Raw genomic sequence first — 27,354 nt, forward strand, 5'->3', positions numbered from 1 at the left:
ATCACACTTCTATTTGACTTCCTTTGTGTGGAAATAGGTTTTAAATATATATATATATACCGTACTGCAAGTCAACTGGAATATTTTAATATGTCCCACAGCAATGTCATTCACTTAAGATGCCATCTAGTGTGAAAACAATGTGTATAACAAATAACTCTTGTCAACCCCTGAGCCATCATCAAACAGAAAAAAGTAAATTCAAGTTACACTAACAAAAATCTATTGAAACACAGAAAAACAAATAACTAATATTCAAAAGCAGGCAACGTATCATAGAAGTATACAACTCTCTCATGTTTAGATGCATGATAGGAAAAGTCCTTTACAATCCCATTTCATATTTATCATGTTACCTAATTTAATAAAAATGTGCATCGTCTGTATGTCCGTTTCAATTCCTGCAAAACATGGCAGTGTTTCATCTAAGTCACAGCACATAAACCACGTATTATCTTCAAGCCATGGAATCTGAGGTTTTTCAGTCCGCTCCTATTATAAATAAGACAGGCTATGTCAAGTAGTGTGGTGACAGGTTGCGTAGAGTGTGCAGTCAGACAATTTATTATTTCAAATATGAGTACAGCAGGATTTTAAGAAAATCTCTTGATCATCATGGAACAAGTGCTGTAACCTAAAACATGCCCACTTGAAATTATGAAGAACTTATTTTCAAATGAATATGGTTAGAAATTGTGTATCAAAAGTATGAGTTTTTTTAAAACATAATTATAGTATTCAGTAACATTGCCTTTCTAATCTAGGCCATTTTATTAGTGTTAAATAAACATTAACAATAGCATACACTGCCTTGAGCGTCTTGGAGAAAAGCTGGGATACAAATGGAGATAACGATGCTGGTTATAAAAAAATAAAAATAACAAGCTGGTTATTAAAAAATAACAAGCACAATAAAAAGAAATCAAACCAACATTTGCAGAATTACGTCATATATATCTATGTACACGTATGCTGGCGCTGTGCACAAGATTTGGCTAATTCCCCAAACCAAACTTGGCTGACTTGGGAGAATCTGGGTGTTGGTCACATCAGGGTGAGACAGCTCTGAATGCAAAAAGGACCTACCTGCAGCTGCATCTTCATTAAAGAACATAGGGATGCAGGTGAGTTGATGCGTTTCCCACCAACCTCTCCATCTTCCTGCTTGGCCTCTCATTCTTTCCACCTCCTGAAGCAGTACACACATGACTAAACGCTCCTGCTTACAAGCTGGTAAGCAGAGAGGACCCAATGGTGCCAGTTGTGGCTCCATCAAAAGTGGCTATCATGCGTGCAGGGGAACTGCTTGCAAAGGAGCAGTGCCCCTCAGGATCGAACCTGCCTGCCCATGGTCAGCAGGGAGGAGAAGAAGACCCAGCGTCTTCTCCTTTCCCCACTCTCTCCCACCTTAGCCCTGTCTCCAAATCCACGGCAAGGCATGGGTGGTACAGGTGGATCAACCCAATCCTTGGGCTATGGATTGGGGCTACAGTGCAAAACTGGGAGGGCTGTACACAGTCCTATATATTCATGTTTTCAGTCTGTTGCACTCTGGAATAAGCAGTGATATGTAGCCTTGGTGACAGCAGTCACAAAATTAAAAGACGCCTGCTCCTTGGGAGAAAGGCGATGGCAAACCTAGACAGCATCTTAAAAAGCAGAGACATCACCTTGGCAACAAAGGTCCGTATAGTTAAAGCCATGGTTTTCCCAGTAGTGATGTATGGAAGTGAGAGCTGGACCATAAAGAAGCCTGATCACCAAAGAATTGATGCTTTTGAATTATGGTGCTGGAGGAGACTCTTGAGAGTCCCATGGACTGCAAGAAGATCAAACGCATCCATTCTTAAGGAAATTAGCCCTGAGTGCTCACTGGAAGGACAGATCGTGAAGCTGAGGCTCCAATACTTTGGCCACCTCATGAGAAGAGAAGACTCCCTGGAAAAGACCCTGATGTTGGGAAAGATGGAGGGCACAAGGAGAAGGGGACGACAGAGGACGAGATGGTTGGACAGTGTTCTCGAAGCTACAAACATGAGTCTGACCAAACTGTGGGAGACAGTGGAAGACAGAAGTGCCTGGCGTGCTCTGGTCCATGGGGTCACGAAGAGTCGGACACGACTAAACGACTAAACAACAACAACGATGTAGCCTTCTGTGATGAGTTTATCAAAACACTCTGAAGATAAAGTTGCTCACATGGCTGGGAGTCCCCCAGCTTATGCAGTTCCATGACTAGCTGCACTCAGAGCATTGACTGGTCTTGTTTTATGGGACCACATTCAGTGGTTGAAAGTGAGGATACAGACAACACGCTTGGTGAAGTTCAGTCAGCCACCTGTGCGCATGACCCTCTCTCTTCAAAGTTAGACATTCCTCTTGGACATAAAGAGTTGTATCAGCATCCTATAAAGATCACTCTTAGGTCACTCAGGGAGAAATCTAGCCTGGACCTGGAAGATGTAAATTATAGGAGACAACAATCCCTTTATGGGCAAGTGGCTCGAGAATGTGGTCATTGTCCAACCGCAAACATTCTATGATGAAACTGATTGTCTACATCTATTCTAATTAGGCTTCAGGCCTGGTTCTGGAATGGAAAGTGTTTTGATTGCCCTCTGGGTTGACTCTGACTGAAAGGAATAGGGGGCATTTGATCCTGTTAATTTTCTTGGACATCTCAGTGGTTTTTGAAATCAGTGACTATGGTATTCTCCTGGATAGGCTGCCTTTTTCGATAGGCTGCCTTTTCAGTGTTGGTTATGGGACACCCTCCCCAGACAAGCTTATTGTATTTTTTTCAGTGTCATGTGAAATTTAACCCCCTGTTGCTTTTAAATTTCAAAAATTTTAAAGTTTTTTTTTAGATCTGCTGTCCTAGAGCTATTTTTGTATTTTAAGCTTTTTACTTGTAAACTGTCCAGGAATTTTTTTTGTACAGAAATATCAACAATAGATAAATAAATTACCAGAGTGCTTTGAGAGCCAATATTGGCTGACAAGAGGGGTCCCTAATCCTCCACGTCCTCCCTTTGTCATTCACATCTCACTCATGTAACACACTGCACAACACAGCAGCCGTATCCTGAATTGTTGTACCTCCAATCTCACTGGTTGTACAGTAGTCCTTGCACCTATTTACTTTTTGGGTTCTAATGAGAAGTTGAGTCACACAATCATGAAAAGGATCCAGAAATTTAAAACTTCATTGAATATATATTAAAACGTCTTCCTAAATATACCTTATCTAAACCAGCGGCTCCACGGAGGAAGAAGTTCCATTCAAGGTCTGTAAGTTCTTCTTTCTGTCGCATGATCTCAATACACAGCATAAAGCTATAGATTAGTTTGTGCTGTTCAAAAAGGCCTCGGGAAACATTGGTATAAGTTGCATAGAGTGTCTGAGAAAGGAGTATAGCAAGTCGCTCTTCCAGAACATCGTTTTTTTCAGATGTTTCAATAGTGGTGTTAAATAGCTGCAAGGGAAATCCAAGAAATATAATGTTGGGTGTTTTTGTTACTAAAGCTCATAAAAGACTAGACACAAATAATCCTTTGGGAACATCTAAAGTAGCTCTTTGAATTCTAGATACTGATTTCAGAGGTCTGCAGTTAGGTGGAGTCTTGCAGCTGCAGCCTTAGAAACATATGGCTATTTGCTATATGGAGAATGCCTCCTACAATTCTTTGCTCCTGCCTGCTGTCATGTGGTGAGAAACCCACCCACACCATTGGTCCCATCATCTCCAGTGGTGGAGCAAGCCGATTGGGCACCTGGGGTGGTGTGCATGCCCTGCACCCAGGGACGGGGCCAGCCGCCTGTGGGGGCAGCGCCAGCCGGGGCAGGACGTTCCATGGGGCCTCCAAGGATTCTGTCTGTTTCCTCCCACTCAGCCGCCCTACAGCTGAGCGGGAGGCGGTGGGCAGACCGTTTGGGGCAGCACGGAGCATGCGAGTGCCCAAGCCACCGCATTACTCCCAGGAGAGATGCGTGGCTCAGGCACCCTGCAGGCCGTGCAGTGAGTGCCACCCAGCATTTTGTCACCCCCTCAGTGGTGACACTCGGGGCGGCCCACTTCCACCGCACCCCCCTTCCTCCGTCCCTGATCATCCCATGAATTAAATTGCAAATGTGAAACTGCTCAAAAGAGAGGAAAGTCCAAACCTGTTTGAAATACTTTAAGGAAAATTGATACATTGGATCAATCTCTGACAAACTTGCAATCACAAAATACATGACTGATCCCCGGGTAGCAACAGGGCGATATTTTTCACGGGCTGCATTGATTTTTTCTTCTGTCGTTTCTGCTTCCACAAGCCTCACTTTGATAGCACCGGATGTAATCTAACAACATAGATTTCAAAGTAGCATGTTGAACACGCATAAGAAACTGAGTACCTCAAATATGTGGAATAAATTACTCAGAATGAAAAAAAAATCATATTTGAGAACACATTAATCAATCATCATCATCAAAACACTTTCAAGTACTCAAAAGAATTTTGCAAGCATTATCTAGCTGTAGTTCTTACAAAAATGATATAAAGCAGATCTGTATTATCCTATTGCAAATAGGTATCACCCTACTAAGTCACACTCAAAGCAGACCCACTGGAAGCAATGAATGTATGACTAACATTGGCTATCACCTAGAATTGGGACTAAGGTTGAGGGAGATTAATTTACCTAACATCAACTAGTGATTTATGGAAGATGGAAAATCCAGACTAGAGACTTCCTGATTCATAACTCAGTCTTTTAGCCACTATGCTACACCATCTTTCATGGTGAATCTTTACGACGACCCATTCCGGAAAAATATAAAGGCCTTCAAAGGATATAAAGACCGAAAACCTGGATCATAAATTATAGAACGTATGTGGTTTTTCACAGATTAGCATTTTTTGTATTTGTTATATTACCGAGATGCACAGAAGATTATGACCCAATCTTGGAAAGAAATTTAGTTTGCAGAATTGTTGTTGTAAGTATAACTCATTCATCATTTTTATTTCAAGGTGGCCCTGCAATATTTTCAGTAAGAGCCATGCAATATTATAAGGAACATCTCTGATACTGAAAATTCTGAAACTCAGATTCCAAGTGGAAATGAGTGAAATAACTAATGGAGGGGCATGTTATGTATTTCCGTTCCTCCTACAGCAAAACTGGAAGCTGGTATTTTAAGCGATGGGAGAACTTGCGGGTGGAGATGTTGCAACCTTGAAAATAGAAGCGTTCTAATTTTGTCGGATATCGATCTGGCCCTTGATCGATAGAGCCGCGACTTCAGACAGCTTTACGATCCCAATCAATCACTTACAGCGGTCCGGCACGCTTCCTCCAGAGCTGCGCAATAACTCCTGCTGTCTCTTCAGGTCACGGCTTTTAGCAGAGTAGAACACAGCGTGTAAAGCAGTCTTGCTTCTTGTAAGCACACATAGACAGATTTGTCTATTTACAGCTCTTTATTAAAACATTACAGCATCAAAGACCAGGGCTTCTTTCAGCCATGTCTCTCTCACAGATACACAGAGAGAAGAAGTGAAAGTACAGGGAAAAACTCCTCCTCCTGAGCTTCTAAAAGCTTCTGTCTCCGCCCAGCTGTAAGCTGACGTCAGCAGGTGACACACACCAGGGAATTTAACCAGTTAAGTTCTGAACTATAACACCCCCCCTTGTGTCCCTGCGTGATACCTGTGCAACATCTTCAGTAACACCTTGTGAGATCAATCCCTTCCCCAATGCCTTGCGCCTTCCCTTGGCAAACCTGTTTGGCATTTGTGGAACCACCTCACAACTCTCAGAATCGCACTGTGCGAAACTTACCCACGCACCTGTGGCCTGATACCTCTCTGGTGGGATACCCTTTGTTGTGCGACTGGACCTCCTAGGCACAAACTCAGGTGTTTCCTCTGACTCACTTTGATCAGCAGGTGTGTCCTCTGCATCATGGGATTCTCCCTCTGACTTAAAGCGTCTTCGAATCCTCTCCATCACACTCACAGGAGAACTAGGCGCACTCTTGGGCAGTCTCTTAACAACTTGTGGAGATGCCACATCCTGCTCTTGACCCTGGTCAGTGACCTGGTCGTCATCAGCAGCCTCAGCCTCTTCTTCCGCCTCATCAGAACTGTCTTCTGGATCAGAGAGACATTCTGAGAGAACATCACGCCTGACAGGAGTCTTTGACTTTACATCCTCCTCTAAGAACTCAGCGTGTTTACTGATCAGCACCTTACTCTGATCACCTGACGGGTAAGCAAACCGCCATGCACGGGCTTCTGGCTCATACCCACAGAAGATCATTTTCTGAACTTTGGCTCCATCTGGCCCTTGCAAAGCTTTAGGCAAAGAGACAAGCGCAGGAGTCCCAAAGGTCCGCAGAAAGTGAACCTGGGGTTTTCGGCCATTTAACAAAGAGTACGGTGTGTCACCTACCAATGAGTTGTAGACACGATTCCAGGTGAATGACACAGCCCTAGTAGCCTCCAACCAAAACTCAGGAGGTAACCTGGCTTCTTTCAGCATCACCTGTGCAGCCTTAACCAGAGCTCCACTTCTCAGCTCTGCCACCCCCCCTAGCTGGGGTGAAATAACTGTGTGTCGTATCCCTCTCTTCTGAAAAAACTTCTGCAAAGCAGAACCAGTGTACTCAGCATTTCTGTCACTGATGATCGCTTGAACCCTGGTGGAGAACCTCTGTTCCACCCCCTCAATCCAGCTCTTGATCAGCTGTGCTGCATCCTCCCTGGATTTGAGACCGTGAGTCCAGGAATTCTGCGAGAAATCATCCAGAAAAGTTAGCAGAAACCTGGCCCCCCCTAGACTCTGTGCCTTGACAGGACTGGACAAATCTATGTGTACCAGCTCAAAAGGTTTGGTGGCCACACGTTCCACCTTTGGGTAACTGCACCCTCTCACCTTTGCTTGCTTGCAAGTGTCACAATTAATGGCACTTTGACAATTTCTAATCTTACAACCTGTGGCAACCTCAGGCAACGTCTGCAAATCCTCTAAAGGATTGTGAATCGTTCTCTGATGCCATACGCATGCACATGAGGCATCATGAGCGGGAATTGTAGCACGCTGGTTGGGAACTGTAGCACGCAACGCTTGTGCTTTCTCAACCTTCCCCTCACCTCCAAGAGACGTTTTAAGAATGAAAAGATCATTCTGTCCCTTCCGCACTTTGGCCAGTAACCTCCCCCCTTTGGAGATTGTGCAGACATCATTTTCAAAACAAACCTTGAACCCCTTACTTAACAAATAAGGCACAGATAACAAACAATGATGAACCTCCGGAACAACACAAAAATCCACCGTCTCCTGTAAAACAGAAAGATAGGCATTAGTACACTTGGAAACTCTAGTTTTCTGTCCATTCGCGAACTTAATAGTCTGTCCCTTCGGAACTGCCGTGCAATTCCACCTCTCGACTGCAGGGGTCTCTGGAACCATGTTGCGGTTAGCTGCAGAGTCTATTACAAAGGCCATCTCGGAATTTTCCACTCGGCCGTCTTCAAACACTGCCATACTCGCAGAAACCTGATAAGACTCTTCTCCCTGCTGTTTACCACGGCCACCTGGCTCAGCTCCACGCCTGCCTGTCTTCCCAGGCCTGTTGCCATGGAAACCTGCCTGATTCCCATGGGAAAAGTCTTTGCAAACATCCTGCATCGGCTCTCTGCTCCGGTGGGGGCAACTGCCACGCCGACGTCAAACTCCAGTGGAAAAACACTGCCCGGGGCTCCTGCCAGCTGGCCTGGCCTTCCTCCTTCTGGAACGGCTCCTCCCACCAGCCTGGCCCCCCCCTGAAGCTCCTCTCTGCTTCAGCACAAAGCAAAAGTTGTTTAAACTTGCCTTTGGAACTTTTCGCCCCCCCGATCTGCTCACTAGCGCTCCTAGAGGCCAAGACATCGGGAACAGGGCCTGCCAGTCCAGCCTCTCCAGGACTCAGTCCATCACACAGACGTGTAGAAGCACTACAACAGCTCCCCAACACTGTCTCAGCCCCCATTGGGCTTTCTGGGCATCCTTCAGCCTCTCCTGGGCTCTGGCCTTTCGCTGACGCCTCACACAAGCCCTTCAGCAAATTCCAGGCAGCCCACGCTGTCGTTACACCCTCCAAATGAGGCCTCAGTGATGCATCAACGCATGCTTTGAGCATCTCTAGCTCTTGATGCAGCCTCTGGCTATCTTCAGCCAACACAGCCCCACAGCTTGCTTCACCTGCTCCAGCTGCTGGCCAGCCAAGGGGTGGTGTCTTAGGCTCCCACTGGTTTGCTTCCCAGAAGCCTTCAACCAAGAACAGTCCCCTTATTCTTCTGGACCACGTTGCCCAACTCTTTAGAGTGAGCTTTTCCAGAGGTATATCTTGGCTTTTGGCCATCTTCTCCCGTTCTCCCAAGGTGCCCCAAGCTGTACTTACTCCGTACCAGCTGACTCCGGCCTTCCTTTCGTGGAGAAACGTCTTGAGCTGCGTCTCAGCTTCCAGCTCTTAGCTGCTTTTTAGCTCCAGCTCTCTATGTATCAGAAGCTTTTACTGTCTCTCGGAAGCAGGCAATTAATCATTCTTGCTCTCCGGCACCCAGTCAGCTCCCGTTGGCCTCCGACGGCCCCTCAGCCTCAGAACGCTAACTTCAAAGCATTCCTGAGGCTCACACCGACTGCTTTACGAGCGTTGGCTGACCTTCCATAACCTGTTCGGATATCGATCTGGCCCTTGATCGATAGAGCCGCGACTTCAGACAGCTTTACGATCCCAATCAATCACTTACAGCGGTCCGGCACGCTTCCTCCAGAGCTGCGCAATAACTCCTGCTGTCTCTTCAGGTCACGGCTTTTAGCAGAGTAGAACACAGCGTGTAAAGCAGTCTTGCTTCTTGTAAGCACACATAGACAGATTTGTCTATTTACAGCTCTTTATTAAAACATTACAGCATCAAAGACCAGGGCTTCTTTCAGCCATGTCTCTCTCACAGATACACAGAGAGAAGAAGTGAAAGTACAGGGAAAAACTCCTCCTCCTGAGCTTCTAAAAGCTTCTGTCTCCGCCCAGCTGTAAGCTGACGTCAGCAGGTGACACACACCAGGAAATTTAACCAGTTAAGTTCTGAACTATAACAATGCTGACCTAACAGACTGATAGAAAAGGGCTTAGTTGTTTATTTGCTTGATTTCAAATAGGAAACTGAGGCTAACTGCATCAAATGGTAAAAGATTGTAGTGTGATATGTGGAGAGTAAAATGTGATATTCTTGGGATTATGATTTAAAAAACAACAGCTCTGCTGTATCTGCCTGTATGTGCTGCAACTATCATAATATTCCTATAGGTGCTAACATTAGATTAGAATGTAAACATTTTAAAATAATTTCCCTTGGTCCACACAATCCTATATATGTTGTTCCTTTTTTAAAATGTCACCCACCTTCGATTCTTGAAGTGTGTTGATGAGCTCTTCCTTGTCCAGAATATTCCCTTCTGATGTAAAAAGCATTTTTAGAATTTTGTCTTCAATGGCTTTCAGTTGATTCTTATCAGCATTTATTCGGACAATGAGCTGGGTTCTTTGTTCCTCTAGTTCAGGCCTTTCCAGTCGCACGACATCACTAAAACAAAAGTTAAAATATATAAATAATATAAATCCTGGCATCCTGTGAAATGTATAATGTATAAATAACGAAACCAATATAAATATATAATAAAATTGCAAGTACTTGACCATCGTTTTTAATGATCTCACGAAATTTTACACAGACTTTTTTCACAAAGCTCTATTTTTTCCTGTATTATAATTCATGCTATGCATATTACATAATACAATATGAAGGGGCCAGAAACATGATGTAGACCAGGGGTGGCCAACTCTCAAGAGACTGCGATCTACTTTCAGAATTAAAAACTGGGAGTGAACCCCCCTTTTTAGGGGTTCAGCTCAAAGTTGTATTTAGGGGTAAAAAAAAAAACCTTTTTGGGGAGGAACTTCCATGGGGAGGGGGTAAAGGCAAGGAACAAAGGGGTAAAGTCACTCACAAAAAAATCGCTATTGGTGAAAACAGCAGCACAGAGAAAGCTCCGTCTTCCCTTCCAGAGATCAACAACAATGGAGGGTGAAGCAAGGGGCGTGACAGGAATCAGTTTTAGCGACCTTAAGGAAAGAGAGCCAGAGATCGACCACAATCTACCAAAACTGCACGGGGATCTACCAGTAGATCACGATTGACCTGTTGGACATACCTGGTGTACACCAACCTTCCTCAGCCAGGCACCCTCCAGCTCCTATCAGCCTCCCACAGATGTTGAGGGAGGTTAATGTACACCTTTTAATTAGAAAGTGGTGTAGATTGAATTAAAAACAATAACCACAATACCTTAGCAGTTGATCTTCCAGGCCAGATCTGGTAACAGTGAAATTGATAATTGTTACTTTGATACACACCTGTAAGAGAAGCACAGGAGAAAGGTGGCTAAAGTACCAAATGTATTGTTTTCATTAAAACATAAGCTATTATGAGCTATAGGCCATCAAAGGCAGCTGAATTATATAGTCCTCCAAATAAAAAATATTTACAGGTAGATGGAATTATATTTTATATGCCTGGTCTGTATCTCCAATTTAGGGGAATTGGTTTAGTACAATTGTAGATAACAGACATGAAAATGCAACCTTGTTTTCTGAGCAGTAAGTCCCACTGAATTAAATGGAACTTATTCCCAAATAACTCTGCACAGAATTGCTACTATAAAAGCTGTATTTTCTACATTGAAAAATGGCTTATTTTTCAGTAAACTGACACTAACCCTAATGAAAAATGAAAACATGAAAAAGGCATTTGAAAGAGATATACATATATGGAAAACTGGGATTGCAAATGCTTTAAAATACACCTGGATCACATAGAGCAATGGGGTTAAAAACTGCTCATGTTCCTCAACTCGTTGCCAAACCAACCAAGCTAATGTAACTTGATGGGGCTTGACATTCAGGAGTACTGGCAAAGTTCATACTAGTTTCAGCTGCAGTTATTTTGCTCATTACTTCCCAAAAGTCATAGAGCAGCCATGAGCTGGAATTGATTCCTTTGTCTCACAATGGAGCTGTGAAACATTTAATAAATACTGCCTTAAAGTGCAGTATTAAGTTAAACAAGACATCTCAAGTCACAGTCAAATCACATTACAGTAGCATGAAGATGTCATTAAAAACAATAGTCCCATGTCAATGTCTCTTCTTTGCTTTTAACAATCCCGCATTGTGATCCAATTGCCTTGTGCATTTCTCTGCCCAATCCAAATCGTTGCCTGCCACTGGCAGGGACCGTGAAATGTACAGGGATGCAAATTTGAATAAAATGTTGGGGGCACCCCAGGTTATCTCCACCCTGCAGAATCAATCCCAAGTCGTGGCAAACACACACCATTTGAATGGCAACAACCAACAACTGGAGCGGGGGGGGGGGAGGGTCTGGCCCCCTCAAATAGCTTATTGTGGGGGGGCTGAAGGGACCTCAGCCCTAGGAGTTGGCTCCTATGGAAATGTACATGTTGATGTCACAACACAGGTAAGCATTGCTATAAATCATAGAGGACGAGGAAAACATGAAGTGCCGTTTTCACTAGTCCCGCCATGTCACTTGTAACATACAGTTACTTTCTTGTAGTGTAAATTGTAGTGTAAAGGGTGGCACTGTGGGTTAAACGGGGTGAGCTCCCGTTGCTCGGTTCCTGCTCCTGCCAACCTAGCAGTTCAAAAGCACGTCAAAGTGCAAGCAGATAAATAGGTACCGCTCCAGCGGGAAGGTAAACAGCATTTCCATGCACTGCTCTGGTTCACCAGAAGTGGCTTAGTCATGCTGGCCACATGACCAGGAAACTGGACGCCGGCTCCCTTGGCCAATAAAGCGAGATGAGCGTCGCAACCCCAGAGTCGGTCACGACTGGACCTAATGGTCGGGGTCCCTTTACCTTTACTTAACTATATGTGAAGGGCAGGTAAGCAATGATGATGAAAGAGGGGGCTACAAAGAGCACCCCTAGCCCCCCATATGTTAAGACTGGCATGTGGGGGACCATTTGAAGAAGGGCGATATATTTCAATAATATAGAAATGTCCCATCAAACAAGGAAAAAGTGGTGTTTAAAGAATGCAGAGAAAATACACGAGTATTATTATTTTGCAAAGATGAAAAGTTTATATATATATATATATATATATATATATATATATATATATATATATATATATGCTTTCGTAGATTTTCACGGGTACAGGAATGCAGGTTTTGGTGTCCTCGGGTGTCTTCCCGTGTAAAAGTTGGGGTGTCTAGGCGACGTTTCGACGAGGTCTCACTCGTCATCTTCAGGCTGGTGCTTTCGGCTTCTTGTTACTGGAACAGAGCAGGATCTCAGTGTTTGAGTTCCTATAAATACTGTTGAGGGGGTGTGGTGTATAGCCTCCAATGTTCTGGGCAGAGAGGAAGTTCCCAGGCTAGTGTGCCTTTTCTTCTTTTGTTCCTTAATTACTTGAGGGATATCTTGAGTGATTTCTTGAGTGATATCCTGAGTACCACTTAGGTGGGTCATTAGGTGTGGATTAGTTGCTAAAGTCTTTGTGTCTTGACCTCTTGAACTTTGTGAAGAGTTTTTCTGAGAAGATGGCTGTACTGCACTTAGTTGTGCTCTGGCTTGGCTTCGTGTATAGGGGCGAGCTGTGGTTTTGTGGCCTGTGTCTGACAGATCTGGCTGACACAGGCCACAAAACCACAGCTCGCCCCTATACACGAAGCCAAGCCAGAGCACAACTAAGTGCAGTACAGCCATCTTCTCAGAAAAACTCTTCACAAAGTTCAAGAGGTCAAGACACAAAGACTTTAGCAACTAATCCACACCTAATGACCCACCTAAGTGGTACTCAGGATATCACTCAAGAAATCACTCAAGATATCCCTCAAGTAATTAAGGAACAAAAGAAGAAAAGGCACACTAGCCTGGGAACTTCCTCTCTGCCCAGAACATTGGAGGCTATACACCACACCCCCTCAACAGTATTTATAGGAACTCAAACACTGAGATCCTGCTCTGTTCCAGTAATAAGAAGCCGAAAGCACCAGCCTGAAGATGACGAGTGAGACCTCGTCGAAACGTCGCCTAGACACCCCAACTTTTACACGGGAAGACACCCGAGGACACCAAAACCTGCATATATATATATATATATATATATATATATATATATAAAACACACCCTCTTAGCTATGAATTGTCTAGCTACTTTTATATACCTCAGGCAAGTAGTGTGGATTTGGCATTTTTGTTGTCATGTAGAACCTGAAGTTTTTGTCATAATCTATATCGGAATCTCCGAGGCGAATGAGAAGTCTTCCGCCAGCAACGAAAGTCTGCTTCAAAAGAATTGGTTCCAGAGCAGGGTCAAGTGTCTCTCTAAGCTATTAAAACGAGGGAAAGAGATGAGTTTCTTTTTATGCATTATGTTTAGCGAAAACATTTCAGAGTTAAAGCACACACTTATGCTTCTGTGTAACAGGAGTCTTATTTTCTTGCGGTTCTTTACTCCCTCCCTCCCCCCCCATTGAATATCATTTGATACGGATCTTTAGTTTTTTGGTACAAATTAGCTTATCTGAAGCAGCGTGAGCGGGAAGAAAATACAGTGGTACCTCGGAAGTCAAACGGAATCCGTTTGACTTCCAAAATGTTCGGAAACCAAGGCACGGCTTCAGATTGGCTGCAGGAAGTTCCTGCAGCCAATCAAAAGCAGCATAAGTTGCGTCAGATGTTCAGGTTCCAAAGAACTTTCGCAAACTAGAACACTCACTTCCAGGTTTGCGGTGTTCGGGAACCAAAACGTTCGACTTGCAAGGCGTTCGGGATCCAAGGTGCGACTGTAGCTTCTTGTTCCCTCAATACTAGTGCTAGGATTTGTACAGAACCATAAGTATCAGCCCTTTTCACGTCTGTGTAAGTGAAAGAACGCTTTTCTACCCACAAACTAGCACAAGATGTGAAAGCAGCTCTATGAATGGAAGACACCTCCCATAGGGAAGGCACTGCTGGATCTAGCCCAGTAAATCTTCAGAATTTAACAAGTGAGCAAAGCTAACGATGGCACAAATCCTGCTATTAGCAACACCTGGCTTTGGCCACTTAGCACTGCTTCTTTACAAAACCATGGGTGGGAGGGAATGCAATTGATATGTCAGCACTACTTAATATCTGTCAGGGCAGGCAGCTGTCAGAGGTTTGCTGGGAATTATGCCAGGGAATCAGAGCCAAGGGACCAAGCCAAGAGCCAGAGAGGAGGTGGCTTGTTACATTGGGCAGTTGTACACACACCAGAAGGTTCCTGGTTGCAGCCCATCTGCTCCCTGACAATAACTCGGTAGTAAAAATGGCCTCCAGAATATATGTAAACTATCTCTGCCATGCAGTGGTTGCAGTGACAAAGAGCATTAAATGAGATACTTGGAAAGCACCCATCTCACATCATACTTCAGTTACAAGCTGCCTATGTGGCCTTCAGTAAGCCACCATCTCACTCTACTGCAATATGCGGATAAGTATCCTGCCTACCATATACAGCTGTTGAGAGGATGGACAATTTCAGATTGTCAATTTCAGTTTTGCATTTTTTCCCCATCTTAAATTCAGGTCCCCCATATCTCCACAGAAACTTGCTATTTTCCTCATGAAAATATGATGCTTTAGTACCAATTTCTCCTGAATACACATTTTTGTATGCTGTCTTGACTAATAAAGATTTTGCAAGCATTTGGCCTTGACACAAGGCATCTTTCTATACATTGTTGGGCAGGAGGCCTTCGCTACAAATTTGACTTGCAAGGCTACAAATTTGGAAAAGTGCAAATTTCAATGGATAATTATGGGTTTGGTTCACGTATTGATTTAAGAAGCGTGTATGATGAGGCAGCTTCTCGATATAATGCCAGCAAAATTGAATTTCTCCCCCACACCTAAGCTGCTGCAAAGGTTTGCTAAAATGATCTAAATGAAGTGCTCTGAAAAGTCAATAAATTATTTATAAGTGCTAAGTATTATTATTACGTCAACAACTGACTGAACAATAAAGCCTCTGAATGTTCTCAGCTTGGAGGTTAAACGGGACTCAGAATCCACACCAGAACATTTTGCCTGTACATTTTCAGATTTATTAAGCAACTACACAGTGAAAGGTGACAGTAAAGTACATAATACATAACACAAAATAAAAAGTCTAAAATGGAGCATCATAAAAAGTGGTAACCAATCATCAGGGATGGCAGAGGAAGACAGTAACTGTGGAAAATCGCTCTAGTTATTTCTGCTTAAGTTACCATTAATTTCAGTTTTCTGACAATTAAGCCTTGCATTTTGCGACAGCTAATGAAATAAATCAATGCACAGAGAACTCGTTGTTAAAGGAAGTATTTGCAATGGCAAACAAGAAATCCTTCTCAGACATCTAGCTATACTATTACTTCCCAGCATGGATGGCAATATATGTTTCACATTACAGTTGTTCTTTAAACATTGCATTTTGTAAAACCACTTCATGAATTTGGACTGATGAAGCATGATATAAATATAAGAAATAAATAAAATTAGTTTCTCTCAAAGTCATGAACAGAGAAACATCCTAGCTTTCCTAAACCACACCTGCTTATTAGAAAAATACACAACAATCATAACCACAACTGAAGGTACATGAATAAATGGATTTATTGTCTAAACAATACTGACTCCACTACAGATCATGTTAGTCACAATCAAATTATGCTATTGATTTCAACAGGACGTAAGCATGACTAATTTTCTGTAGGTCAAGGTCACAGTGAGTTTTGCATGATACAATAGTTTTTCATGATATAATAACAAACCGCATGAAGACTGAGATATCCTGGTTTTAACTCTCTCCTTTGTTTTTGATTTGAGAAAGATACATATAATGTATAAACCTCTCACTTCCTCTACTTCGTGGCTGCCTCTTTAAATCCACTTCTTCCTCTGTAGAAAGAATGTACCAAGAAACTACCTTCTTGTGTGATAGTCTCTCTTTTTCTCCTTCCTTTGTTCATGAAGAAAAGCTAGAAAAATATTCCCAATTTCAGAATTTTTGCAACTATCCTCCAAATGACTGAATACTTGGTACACTTTATGTACTAAATGCTTTGCTTCTTGTAGAAGTCGACAAGGATGTACCTGGTCAGAGCCAGTGGATCATGTTGAACAGTTATAAACGAAAGAACCAGAAATGAAAGATTATTATAGCTTAATGCAAAAAGATCCAAACCTCTTCTAGAAGAACAGGTGACCCTAGACGAATAGCATTCTCCAGGGTACGCAAGAAACCAGCGTCAGTAAGCTTAATTATCTTTAAGCCATCATTTGCTTCTTTATTTCTTATCCAGCGGTTTGCCTGTGTATTAAAAAATATTATCATTATGATGGTAAATAAGGAATTAAGATGTCCGTTCCCTCCCAATCAACCCTTTAATGGACAATGCAAATTTCACAGCTCTGTCTAATTCTTCCCATCCTTCTTGGAGTGGTGTATGAACGTGGAGTTGAACCAGAAGACCAAAAATTGTCCTCTTTTTGGTATGACAATTAGAGCTAGAGTGAGAATTTAAAATAGGATGGGTTTTTGTGTTCTTAACTGGCTTTTCCTTTTTTAAAATTGTACATTGCCTTGAGATGACTGTGTATAAGGTGATTAATGTAATAATACTAATTATGCAATAATACAGAATATGGCTGTTGTGGATATCTGATTGAAACAAAACATAGCGTTTCTAAAGTGAGTACTTACTTGATCTTGGGGGTCAATCATGAGTGGCCAGCGTCGCCCCCGTGTAACGAGAATGCCATTCTCAGTGGAAACATAGTCCCGTGGCAATCCATCAGTGTTCCATTGTCGAATTTCATAAGGATCTCCCAAAATATTTATGAGACTGAAATCAGGACTAATAGGAATATCTAGTTCCTGACATTGTTTGATCCAGCGATCTATTAACTGAGATGAAGGCAAGAAACAAGGAAGGTTACTTTTGTTATAGCATATAGGAAAGGTTAGTCGATCAGTTCATGACTGGGCTACTACAAGAATCAGTAATGGTAAGGATCCATAATGAGATTGTGAAACCTTACCAGCTCCCAGTGCAACTAGTATGTTATACTAGGATGTTAGTAACACAGGGCTATGGTCAGAAGGAGCGGCGTCTTGATGGTGGGAAGCAACAAAACAAATAGGCTGGCTCACCTCACCTCCTGATATCTGGCTACAGTACCTGAACACGAAGTACCACTGGAATTATAATACCAACTAATTTCAAAAGTACTATTGATACACGTGTGAGAAGATGTGAGGAGGGCTGAATCAGGAAAAAAATTAAGAAAATCTTTCCACCTTTTAGGGGGGTTTCCATTTTAAAAACAAAACAAAAACAAAACAATTTTCATGGCATGACAGCACGGATTGTAGCCTCTACCATGAGAGGTAATCTCATCAGATAAACCAATCAAATAAACCAACCCCCTCCTCCTTGTTAACGTCAGCACTGCCACCAAGTGGATATCCCCTCCCCGCCTTCACTAAGCAGCCCTATAACCTTTTGGACTGACTGGTCCAGCCCCCACCTATACAGGGTAGAGTGATATGACCTTAAGAGTGCTATGTGTTATTACACTATAACATTTTTTAAAAACCCCAAAACAACCAACTTTTCTGATTACTGACACTTTAGCAAGGTGATTTAAATCAATGCTGCTAGGTTGTGTGTTTTTTTTTAAAAAAACCAATAACAAAGAAACAACTAATTGTTGAGTGGAAAAATGATATTAAAACTTATTAAAAATGCCTTACATCATTTTTATAATTAGCATTATAGCATTAATAACACCTTGACATATTTTGCTAATACTTTAACATTTAAAAAGATTATAGCTGGGAAAGTGTTTCAGCGTTAATTAAAAGCTCTATTAACCTGAGGTGATGAAATAGCACCTGCCACAAAGATTACACTGAACGTATGCTGAGCTGTGAGAGGTTCATTTGCCTGCTAAGTCACTTACTTGTATTAAAACCATGCCCTATTAAAAGTATGGAAGACTAGCACTAAGGGCATCAATACTTTGCTGTTCTTATACGAGTTGAACTTTCTGTAGTTTATGGGAAAACCCAAAAGAACCCCAAGGAAAAACCAGGGTGGGATCCTGTATCTATGAGGGTAGAATGCACAAGAGGAAGCTTTGCCAGACCAGATCCTTTGCCAAGGGAATGGCTTTGGCTGAGTTAGCTAAGTACCGTGCTTTAGCATAACCAAAGAAGTTGCCCTATACCATAGAACAAACAGGTAAGCCTTTCCTCCACCCGCCTTACCTAGCTGCTATGTAGAACAACAACCAGAGTTGTGTGAGAGTGAGCTGAAAGCAGCTCGTGTTTGCTCTGTGCTGGATCTTTGGGCTCTCCTGAAAACCTAACGGGAAGCAAGATCTGTGGGCAGGCTAATGCTGTGATTCCCCTTCATTAGGGTTGCCATATGTCCGGAATTTCCTAGACATATCCGGAATACTGCAGCCGCAAGCAGTGTATAGGCGGAAAACAGCAAAATGTCAGGGGAAACCCAGACATATGGCAGCCAATGTCGACAGTGTCCTTTTTGCCTCAGAAATAGCTCAAAAATGTCCAATTTTTTTGCAATTTTTGCCCAAAACTAAAAAAAGTGTAAAGGTAAAGGTAAAGGGACACCTGACCATTAGGTCCAGTCGTGGCTGACTCTGGGGTTGCAGCGCTCATCTCGCTTTATTGGCCGAGGGAGCCGGCGTACAGCTTCCGGGTCATGTGGCCAGCATGACTAAGCCGCTTCTGGCGAACCAGAGCAGTGCACGTGTCAGGGAACTGCCATCTAAAGCGCCGGGGGCGCAAAGGCTCACTGAGGTTGAGAGAGGAGTAGCAGCGGAAGAGGGAACCAGTAGAGGGCGAGCAAGAACTCCAAGGGAAAGTGAGTCGGAGGGATGGCTCAGAGACGCTTCCAGCGAAAACAGTGGGGAGGTCTCAGGACCTCCTATAGGGACACCCACACCTCGCCGGAAACTGTCACGCCGAGAGGCCAGACGACGTGTTTCCGTTAAAGAGCTTTTATGTTGGAAACGATTCCGAAAGCAGCCACTTTCGGATTCTACTAGTGATTGACGCAGCCATGCTGGAGGGGCTCCGTCACAGGCAGAGGTTTGAAAACCTGATCAAACTCTGAGGGACTTGCATTTTACGCACAAGCAGCTCATCGTCCCATCACAGCAATCCGAAAGTCACCGAAAGCCAGCTTGTGCAGGGAGAAGCATCATGAGCAACCCAGCCGGAACCGGAGGAGCAGGAGCAGCTGGAGGGGGTCCAAGCCTGGAAGAAAGGTACAGGGCGTTGGAGATCCAGTTGGCGCTGCAAACGGCGAGGCTTGAGGAGAGGAGGGCTCAGGATGCAGAAAAGGGAAAGGAGAAAACCACCCCGCTCGCCAGAAAGGTGCCAGGATTGGTGCAGAAATTCGGGGGGGATCCCAGGAACTATCATGCCTTTAGAACAGAGATGCAATACGCTCTAAACTTGCAGTTTGATGACTTCCCCGACGAGGAATCGCGAGTGGCTTTTGTGATTGGCCATCTCGAATCCGGGGCGAAGGATTGGGTTAGACCCCTGATGGCAGCGAATAATGAGATCCTAAAGGACACGAGGAAGTTTTTTCGTGCCATGGACCTGATGTTTTCCAGCGATATTGAGCAGGGGGTGGTGCGAAGGCAGTTAATGGCTTGCCAGCAAGGAAGCAGATCTGTCCGTGAGTACTGGACTGAGTTTACTATGCTGATTCATAAATTGGGGTGGGACCTATCGGCGGAGCCCATCCAAATGCTTTTCGAAGAGGGGCTTTCTTCAACCGTCAAAGATGAGCTTTCCCGGGGGCCCAGGGCGGAGTCTATGGATCAGTTAACCAAATCTGCGCTGTGCATAGGAGCGCGCCAGGAGGCGAGGGCTTTGGAAAAGCGGGAAGGGAAAGGAGACCGTTGGAGGGAGTTCCGCATTCCAGACATTCCAGAGCCACCTTTCCCGCCGGCAGAGCCGATGGAAGTTGGAACAGCGCGGGCGCGCGCAGTTTCAAATCCCAGTGAAGGGCGGAAGAAGGAGGGAAGGAGCGCCAAGAGATGTTATCTCTGCCAACAGCCAGGGCACTTTGCCAGAGTCTGCCCACAAAGAAAGGAATGGCAAGGGATGGCAGGAGCTGTTGGGGGAAAGGAAGAGGAAGGCAAGGAGCAAGTAAAAGCCAACGCCTGGCTGCCACCGTCGGGGCACAGCAGCCAGGCCAAAGAGCAGTGAAAGTGCCCATGCCGGAACCTCCCAGACCCGCTTTAGTGATAGAGGTGTTACTAGAACTGCCAAACGGACACCCACTAAAGATCAAGGCGCTTTTGGATTCAGGCAGCTCCTGTAATTTCATGAGTAAGGAGTTTGCAGCTGAGCACCAGATACAGACCATCCCTTTAAGTAACCCCTTGCAGGTGACTACGATTGACGGCAGAGAGCTGTTGGGGGGAGAAGTTAGCCAACAGACTGCCCATCATTTTGGGGATGAGCTGGCTGGCGCTACACGATCCGCTAGTGGGCTGGCATCAGAGGGTGGTCTCCTTTGGGTCAGCGCATTGCCTAGAACACTGCAAGGAGGGGAAGGTTTCGGGAGGAGACAGAGTCACCCTAGCTGGGATGGAAGTAATGGACAAAGGGAAGGTGCCCCCGCAATACGCAGATCTGAGCAACGTATTCAGCGAAAGGGAAGCAGACAAACTGCCACCGCATAGACCCTTTGACTGTCAAATCAACCTACTCCCTGGGGCCCAACTCCCAGTAGGCAAGCTGTACGCCATGTCAGACAGGGAGATGCAGGAGCTGAGGGAGTTCATTGACAAAAACCTGAAGCGAGGTTTCATCAGAGAGTCCCGAGCGGTGGGGGGCAGCCCAGTGTTTTTTGTGGACAAAAAGAACACAGACAAACCGAGACTGGTGTGTGACTTTAGGGCCCTCAATGCAGTGTCGGAGCCCCTGGCTTTCCCTATGCCCCGAATTGATGACATTTTGACCAGAGTAAGGAAGGGAAAGATTTTTACAAAGCTGGACCTGCGGGGGGCGTACAATCTGATACGCATAAGGAAGGGAGATGAATGGAAGACCACCATGTTTACCCCTTTGGGAGCCTTTGAATACCTCGTTATGCCCTTCGGTCTACAAGGGGGCTCCGCGTGTTTTCAAGCTTTTATAAACCACGTTCTGGGACCTTTGCTCTACAAGAATTGTGTGGCCTTTTTAGACGACGTGTTGGTGTATTCGGAAGATGAGGAACAGCATGTGAGGGACGTTCGAGAAGTGTTGGGCAGGCTGCAAGCCAACCAGCTGTGGGTGAAACTGGAGAAGTGCCAGTTTCATACCAAGGAGGTGGAATTCCTGGGGTACCGCTTGTCAGACAAGGGATTGGCCATGGATCCAGGCAAGGTCCAAGCGGTACTGGAATGGAAGACACCGAAGACCAAGAAGGACGTGCAAAGATTCTTGGGGTTTGGGAACTTTTATCGGAAGTTCATCAAGAACTTTGCCCACTTGACGGCGCCCATCACCGACTGCCTCAGCAGCAAGAAGAAATTTGTTTGGACGGTAGAGGCGGATCGAGCCTTTGAAGAACTGAAAAGGGCTTTCGCCTCAGAAGAACAACTTCTGCATGTGGATTTACGAAAACCCATGAGAGTGGAAACCGATGCATCCGACCGGGCGGTAGGGGCGGTCCTTCTTCAACCGGGGAGGAGTGCGTCGGAGTGGAGACCGTGTGCCTTCTTCTCGCGGAAGCTGAATAAATCCGAGAGGAATTACACGGTGTATGACAGGGAACTACTTGCCATTCACGAAGCATTCCGGAGGTGGAGACATTTATTAATTGGGGCACAACACAAGGTGCAAGTGTGCACCGACCACAAGAATTTAGAGTATTGGAGAACAGCTCGAGTGCTCAACCAACGACAAGTGAGATGGGCACAGGAATTCTCCAAATTCAACTTTGAAATTTGTTATGTGCCAGGCCCAGAAAACGTCAGGGCGGACGCGCTCTCACGCAAACCAGAGTATTGGGAAGGGGAGGGGGTGATCGAAGAGAGACATGTCATCCCTGAGGACCGCTGGGTGTGGGGGGGGGGCGCTGGTGGGGCAACGAGAACTGGTAGAGGAAACGGAAAATGATGAATATGCCCAGGATAAGCTCAGAGGTCTCAGGGGGGAGGGCGAGAGCCCCGGAGGTTTTGAGGAAAGAAATGGGGCATTGTATTACAAAGGGGCACTGTATATACCCGAAGGTGAATTGAGGGGGAGAGTACTCAAGCAGTTGCATGATAGCCCCACGGCGGGACATTTTGGACAACACAAGACCATGTGGTTGGTTACCAGGGAATTTTGGTGGCCTAAGGTGAGGGAAGATGTAAGGGAGTATGTAAGAGGGTGTGACCAATGTCAGCGAGCCAAAGGGGAAAGAAGGGCGCCGGCAGGGTTATTAGAACCATTACCCACACCAGAACGGCCTTGGGAAGCGATATCAATAGATTTTATGACGGATCTGCCAAAGTCCAAGGGGAAAACAGCCATCATGGTAGTAGTAGACCTGTTAACTAAGATGTGCCACTTTGTAGCATGCTCACATGCAGTCACAGCGGAAGAAACAGCGAAGTTGTTTGTAGAACACATCTTTAGGTTGCACGGGGCTCCCTTGAGGGTGATCTCAGATCGCGGCAAACAATTTACTTCCAGGTTCTGGAGGAAGCTCATGAGCTTGCTGCACGTGGAAGTCAATTTTTCAACTGCCCGGCACCCTGAAACCAACGGGCAGGCGGAAAGAGCAAATGGCATTCTTCAACAATATCTGAGGTGTTATGTCAATGACAGAGAGAACGATTGGGTCGAAAAGTTGGCGTTGGCAGAATTTGCCTACAATAATGCGGAGAATGTGTCCACAGGGATGAGTCCCTTTTTGGCTAATTACGGGTGTCACCCCAGGGCATTTCCAGGGGAAGGAGGGGAGAGATGGAGCGTCCCAGCGGCTGAACATTTTGTAGAAGAGATGGAAGCGATCCATCATCAGCTCCAGCTCAACTTAGAAAGGGCTAAGGCACAATATAAGAAGCAGGCAGACAAGAACAGAAGGGAAGGTGAAACCATAAGGGTGGGGGATCAAGTGTGGTTGTCAACCCAAGGGTTGCCGTTCAAAGGGGGTTGTAAGAAATTGAGGCCCAGAAGATTGGGACCCTTTGAGGTCATTCAGCAGGTCAACCCGGTAGCTTTCAAACTCCGATTACCCAACCACATGAAATTGCACCCAGTGTTCCACAGGTCGTTACTGTCACCATACAGGGGGGGACGTGAAGGGGAGTACGTCAGGGGACCAGCCTTGGAAGAGAGGGAACGCCGCAACCATGTAGCGGAAATCCTCGATTCCAGGTGGAAGGGAAATCAGGTGGAGTATTTGGTGGCGTGGGAAGGGGAACCGGAGTCAGAAAACACCTGGGTGAATGCAGAGGAAGTCAATGACGAGGTTTTAACAGAAACGTTCCACCAAAGGTTCCCGAGGAAACCTCAGCCGATAGCAAGGTTTAGGAGGGAGTATTTCGGCACCACCGATGAGGAAGAGGAAATGGAAGGGTTCGCGGAGTCGGAGTTGGAAGAGGGAGTGGACTCCGATGACGAAGATTACCGAGAGAGTAGGAACAGCAACAAGTGGAGGGAAGTGTTCGCGACGTCGGAAGACGAAGGAGGTTCTTTCAGGGGTTTTACCTCCTCACCGCCAGTAGGGGAGGAGACGGGAGGGGGTGAAGGGGGCCCTGGAGGGGAGGTGGATGTCAGGGAACTGCCATCTAAAGCGCCGGGGGCGCAAAGGCTCACTGAGGTTGAGAGAGGAGTAGCAGCGGAAGAGGGAACCAGTAGAGGGCGAGCAAGAACTCCAAGGGAAAGTGAGTCGGAGGGATGGCTCAGAGACGCTTCCAGCGAAAACAGTGGGGAGGTCTCAGGACCTCCTATAGGGACACCCACACCTCGCCGGAAACTGTCACGCCGAGAGGCCAGACGACGTGTTTCCGTTAAAGAGCTTTTATGTTGGAAACGATTCCGAAAGCAGCCACTTTCGGATTCTACTAGTGATTGACGCAGCCATGCTGGAGGGGCTCCGTCACAGGCAGAGGTTTGAAAACCTGATCAAACTCTGAGGGACTTGCATTTTACGCACAAGCAGCTCATCGTCCCATCACAGCACGGAAACGCCGTTTACCTTCCCGCTGGAGTGGTACCTATTTATCTACTTGCACTTTGACGTGCTTTCAAACTACTAGGTTGGCAGGAGCTGGGATCGAGCAACGGGAGCTCACCCCGTCGCAGGGATTCAAACCACTCACCTTCTGATCAGCAAGTCCTAGGCTCTGTGGTTTAACCCACAGCACCAACCGCGTCCCCCCCCTAAAAAAGTGTATGTGTGTGTAAATAAAAATATCTATTCTATAAACACCACAGTCTCTGCCGACCTTCACTCCAAGGGAACTGAGCCTCAGATAAGTGTTTGGAACCCCTGGAGTTTGGTGTGGCATGCAACAGTACATTTCCTCCGGTCTGGACCACGGTTTTTAGATCTATCCCCTCATTAGATAACCGGTTCACTAAGCGAAGCTCAACCATTTGCAGTGAAGAAAAGGGTAATCCACTCTTCGGCTGGAGCAAAGGGCCTATTGTGCAGAGTTGTTGCAGTTCTTCCAATACTGCTTTACATTTATTTGGAGGGTTCTGTTTCGTTATGAAACGGACAAGCGTTTCTATAAAGCACACAATTTTTACAATGAAAAAAGCCCACAGGCATATCCACAAAAATCATGGTACAGAGAAAGAAGTCTTGTTTTAACTCACCAGTTGCCTATAATGTGCTGTAAAGGCTCCATAGTAGGCTACACAAGCTGCAGCTATGAACACATTTCCAGTGATGTTTGAAATCTCCGCCTCAAAATTCAAAATACTCTCTTCCCACCGGACCTGTTCATCTCCTAATGCAGCTGTAAGTTTTCCAGCTCGATTGAGGCGAGCTTGAGTCAGTGCCATGGTCCTTGCTAAATAGAGTGAAAATTACTAGACTGTTTATTTTAAAACAGTAGTAAGGCTTTTTTTTTTTGCAAGGCATTCTTTAGATCTCTTTACATAATAAAGGATTGCATGTCCAGAGTTAGAAATGTCACAGAAAATCAGAATATGGGAAGCGAATCCTTTGTTCTTTGTTGACAGCCCCTAGCCTAATTCCTTTCAAACACTCTATCCTTGTATCTACATATATCTACATATGTATCCTTGTATCTACATGTATCTACATATGCAAACTAAAATAAGTTGCTCAAGTCTGAGCCTCCTCAAAAACCTGTACAGGACTCCAGAGATATAAAGGCTAGAAGTAAAAATTATTTCATCAGATGCCCCCATCACTGGCACATTCTCCCACAAATTCATTTAGAGTTTTTCTGTTCTCTAGTGTTTCCTTGGAAGTTTCACTCCCCAGAGATGTTCTGAAAATGATTCTCTAAGGAAAGATCTGCTTGGACAACAACTCCTCAGATTTTATGTAATTCCTGTGTATGTGTTAGATTGTTACATAGCATGATCCGCCTTCTGGTGTATGAATAGTTTGCCATTGTCAAGTTTTGTGTAAATATTTGAAATAAAAACAAATATATATATGTATATGCCCTGATAAATGGATTTGTATGTTGGATTAAGAGAATGACAAACTTCGTGCATGTGAGAAATTTTAGATGTACTTAACATGTTTGTAAATCTTACAAACATGTTTATAGATCAGAGAGTCTTCTTAACATGTTTGTAGATCACAGAGTCTTCTGAATGTCTAATTGCTGAAACACCAGCAGGCATTCCTGACAACTAAGGCTGCAGTCTGAACCCCACACATCTGGGAGTAAGCCTCAGTGAATTCAACAGGACTTACTTCTGGGTAGGTATGATTAGGAAGCAAGATTTTAGCTCTTTGTTTTCCAACCTATTACTAGGCTCTGTGTGTATGGCTCCAAGATATCATTCAGCATCTTTGAATAGCACTGTAGACTCAATGAGTGTTTTTAGATTTAGTTAGCCCCATACAATGAAAAAGTATATCTGAAGCATTACTGTAATGTTATTTTCATGGTCTTTAAAACAGCCACTTACCAAGACCCTCTTTTTCTTCCAAACTTCTTTCATATTGGTCTTGCAATTCCTGAATTTGTTCTTCCACTTGCCTCAGTTTTTTTTGTTTATCACGAAGGGTAGCCAAAGTCGCATCAAGCTCTGCCTAATCGGTATTAAAAATGGGTGCTTATTACTGCTGTGCCAAATGCTTTGTGCAATGTGTTTTGTTCATTTGCACAACAGTTCTGTTAAGGAAAATGCCTGATGCTCTTCATACTATACACTGATAGTGACTTTCTTGGGATCATGCAACACTTTCTAGGACTGAACTGGACTTTGAACATAGGCCTCAGATTTCCACATCCAACTCTTTTACCATTGGACATTGGGCAGTACTGACCAAGACAGCCTCCTTTCGATCATAGGGAAAGTTTATGCCAGCTTTTTGCTGACTAAACTATTGCGATGGGTAGATGAGACTAATCAGATTGGCCACGAACAAGCAGGGTTCAGAATTAAACGCTCTACAACCGATCATGCGATAGTTCTTTACCATCTGGCACGAAAGTACTCCTCTCCCCCCCGGGGCTACCTCTGTGCTGCCTTCTTAGACCTAAAGGCAGCCTTTGACAGCGTTCCTAGAAATATTCTATGGGAGAAACTTGCGAAACAGGGCATCGATAGAAGACTCCTATGGCTTATAAGTCAGCTCCATGAAGGTACCCTTGCTAGAGTGAGACTTACCCCTGCGGGCGACCTCACAAATTCGATACCAATAAACAAGGGAGTGCGCCAAGGATGCATATTGGCTCCCTGTCTATTCAACCTATTCATCAGCGACATGCGAGCACCCCTAGTTAACTCATCTCCAAGTACACACGCGCCTAGACTTGCGGACTATCGCTGCCCACTCCTTTTATATGCGGACGACGCGGTAATTCTATCCTATACACGTGTTGGACTAACCAGAGCTTTGAAGATCCTTGCCACGTATTGTCAACTCAACCAATTAACCATCAACCATGCTAAATCCAAGATTCTGATTTTCTCCAGAAGCCGGAGATTATACGAATGGAAGCTTGGTGGAGCAAAAATAGAGCAAGTCCTAAAA

At 44.8% G+C, this 27,354-nt stretch overlaps 1 protein-coding gene across 2 annotated transcripts in view; it reads right to left on the minus strand.

The window, feature by feature from the left end:
• The window catches only part of DNAH6 (dynein axonemal heavy chain 6), a 133,487-nt gene that overhangs the window by 36,235 nt on the left and 69,898 nt on the right, over window positions 1-27,354 (minus strand). For both annotated transcript variants that reach the window (XM_081893587.1, XM_081893588.1), the window contains 10 exons: window positions 26,283-26,406; window positions 24,984-25,180; window positions 16,833-17,036; window positions 16,314-16,439; window positions 13,288-13,452; window positions 10,378-10,445; window positions 9,435-9,615; window positions 4,166-4,345; window positions 3,243-3,476; window positions 357-492 (listed from right to left, as the gene is read on the minus strand). In XM_081893587.1, the coding sequence (XP_081749713.1) occupies window positions 357-492; window positions 3,243-3,476; window positions 4,166-4,345; window positions 9,435-9,615; window positions 10,378-10,445; window positions 13,288-13,452; window positions 16,314-16,439; window positions 16,833-17,036; window positions 24,984-25,180; window positions 26,283-26,406 (1,615 nt within the window). The remainder of the gene's footprint in view (window positions 1-356; window positions 493-3,242; window positions 3,477-4,165; window positions 4,346-9,434; window positions 9,616-10,377; window positions 10,446-13,287; window positions 13,453-16,313; window positions 16,440-16,832; window positions 17,037-24,983; window positions 25,181-26,282; window positions 26,407-27,354) is intronic.

Source organism: Podarcis melisellensis (genome assembly GCF_964234715.1).
Source record: "Podarcis melisellensis genome assembly, chromosome: 17".
NCBI classification, from domain to species: Eukaryota; Metazoa; Chordata; class Lepidosauria; order Squamata; family Lacertidae; genus Podarcis; species Podarcis melisellensis.